Source organism: Lactuca virosa, chromosome 7 (genome assembly GCF_052849685.1).
Source record: "Lactuca virosa cultivar CGN04683 chromosome 7, Lactuca_virosa_CGN04683_v6, whole genome shotgun sequence".
NCBI classification, from domain to species: Eukaryota; Viridiplantae; Streptophyta; class Magnoliopsida; order Asterales; family Asteraceae; genus Lactuca; species Lactuca virosa.
This window is the reverse complement of record NC_136432.1, coordinates 74,175,933-74,178,859: the sequence shown is the minus strand read 5'-3', so window position 1 is coordinate 74,178,859 and position 2,927 is coordinate 74,175,933. Positions and strand designations below refer to the sequence as shown.

The 2,927-nt window shown below is 35.4% G+C and overlaps 1 protein-coding gene across 1 annotated transcript; it reads right to left on the bottom strand.

Moving 5' to 3' along the window:
• Window positions 1–260: 260 nt before the first annotated feature.
• Window positions 261–2,245, bottom strand: PAO5 (polyamine oxidase 5). Its single transcript, XM_079060141.1, has one exon. It carries the CDS (start codon window positions 2,051–2,053, stop codon window positions 434–436), a length of 1,620 nt encoding a protein of 539 aa, XP_078916267.1. The 5' UTR covers window positions 2,054–2,245; the 3' UTR covers window positions 261–433.
• Window positions 2,246–2,927: the final 682 nt, after the last annotated feature.

The window sequence follows — 2,927 nt, the reverse complement described above, 5'->3', positions numbered from 1 at the left end:
GGATATTGAGATCAAAAGCTCCGGAATCGTTTTAGAGATGATTCGAATCTTTAGATGAAAAACTTATAGCAACATAAACATGTAATTGCATGATATACAAGTCGACATAACAGTATTAGAATGTTATACTTTTGCTTTTAGGAAAAGAGTTTAATTAAAGATAATTACAAACATAATGACAAATCCAAAGAAATCAACAAAGGGTTTGATTAAAGATAATTACAAACATAAAATCCAAAGATATCAAGAAAAGCTCAATATAAAACTAAAAAGAAGCTTCTTTATAAATCATTCACTACCCATCTTGCAAATGTCTCCATCTCTCCCTATCATTCCCCAACATTGAGAATGATAGTCACTAGAGAAAAGGGTAATCTCAAAAAATTAAAAATAAGGAAATTACAAAAATACCCCTCCATCCCATTATAGTATTCTAATCCATACAATGATAGTGCTCAAGAAGCCTATTGGCTTCTCTAATACCACTAAAATAAGCACCATGAGTTGTAGAGTAACGAGTTCTATGTGTTGCTTCCCCAGCAAATAGAATTTGAAGCTGATGTGACTGTGACTCTGACTGCGAACCAGTTTTAGGTAATGGCTCAGCCAATGTGTCCATGTCACTACAACTTGAACCAACTGCAACATAACTATATGACCCCATAAAGAGTGGATCATGCCCCCATTGACTCTTCAAAACCTTAACAAGTTTCAATTTTGATGAGTTCTTGATTCCATTCCCATTACATTGTTCATGGGAATCCGACGAATTTGGCAAAAAGGTAGATAAAGCTGTGGAGACTTGATCAAGAATCACTTCATTTGGGAGTGTTTCTAGCTCTAGTGCTTCTTCACCTGCAAACCAAGATAATAACACTCTTGATTTCTTATAAATTGGTGAGACAAAAGCTGTTCTCCTAATCCACCATGGGATTCTCGGGTCCTTAACTTCGGAATCACTTTGGTGGAATAGGAATTGTAGAAATGGGAATTGGTCGAAATCTGTGTAATCCGGACTTAGTTGCAAGAAAAGCTTGTTGACTACACCATACCCAAGTCTTGAAATGGCTTCAATCTTGTAATCTGGAAGCGGGGGATTGAATTTTAGCATACCCAAATCGTTGGAATCACGGATTCCGGCTTTGAGTACACCTAATGAAACTGTGACAATAACATGGTCGGCTGATAGAGTTGTACCATCGAGAAAGTGTAGCTTCACTGGTCTTCTACCTTCATGACCATTTTCTGTTGTTATTCCCAATTCACATTCGGGATTCCACTCAATTTTGGCAACTTTTTTACCTAATTGAATGACGCCAGATGGTAAAACAGATGCCAATGATTGTATAATGCTTGAGTATCCTTTAGCGATAGTGATTTCTTCACCAGGACACATGACGTATTCACTCTCTGCGTTATAATCAAGATTCAACAAATCATTAGCAGCTGTATAAGTTCTTTGAGTGTTTTCATGCATTGCGAAAATTGCTTCTTCTAACAACTTCCGATTCCAATTCCCATTCCCGTTCACATCGTCTCTCCCCTTTCTTGATTCCGTTTCCCAGTAATCTTCAAGACCGTTTCTAAGGAAAGAACCAACACTCATATTCCCAATCCCATCTCCGCCATTCCCGATTCCAACCAGAGTTGATTTCCTTTTTCCTTGAGCAAAATCCATTAGATTTTTGAAGAGATTTGAAATAGGGTGAACAAGAGATGGATTTAACACATACCCATTTTCAGCTATGGTGATTGGGTCATCAAGAAACCCATCCATACACTCCCATGGCTTGTCTGATTCCAAGGAATTGATTTCTTGAGCTATTTTATGAACTGGGCTACCCCCAATTCCATGGATCCAAGTAGCACCCATTTCAATTCTGTCACCGCCGAACTCTGAAGTGTTAATCCTACCTCCAATTCTATTCCCACCTTCAATAACACAAAGCTCAAATGCTTCTTTTGAACAACTGGATTTGTAGAGCTTGTTTGCAGCTGTTAAACCTGCCATTCCCGCCCCGATTATCACTATTCTTGGCTTATTCACCACCATTTTGCCTTGCAACACAATAAAATTTTCAACTTTTTTCTATGAAATGAAACTTGTGGGGTTTCAAGTAAAATGGATTTTGTTTGTCGCCTTGAGAAAAAAGAGTGACGAAGAAAGGAAGTGGGAGTGGAGGGTTCTAACTGATGAACCCTAGTCTTTAGTTTTGGAGAGAATATATAAATGCTGGTGAGTGCTTTAAAGTTTAAAGGAGGGGTGATGTTCAATTTATAATTTAATAAAGGAGAGGTTAAGAAAACTCTCCTAATTATGGATTATCATATTGGTTATCGACAAAATTATAGGACGGATATTAATTATGTAAAGTTGTTTAATAATTTAAAGAGATAAATAAATAATTTATTGAATTTTATATTTTGATGATGTTTAATCCTTGAATTTAGTAATTTATGGCGATTAAAATAGTGTAATTAGTTAAAATTTGATGTTATTTTTGCACCAATTTCAATAAAAATGTCATACAATTTATCAAATTCATGAGAATTTGAACATTTGAATAATTCATATTTAAGAAGCAGGATATGTCACACTCCCGAACCAGACGGCGGAAACGTCTGGGGCTTGTGCGTGACTTCATCTTGAAATATCATTACAATGAATATAAATGAAACATAACATCATCATCATCATGCATAATATAATACAACTGTCATTATTCACATCAAGTACAATATTTTAAATTACATGACCATAACATTCATAGTACGATGTTTAACAGTACACAAAACAAAATCCATATTCTTGTTGATTCTTCCGCTAAACGAGTTCCTGAGAATACAAATTATTTTGAAAAACGGTCAACATAACAATGTTGGTGAGTTCATAAGTGTAATTTAATGAAAAATTTTGTATCGATAGT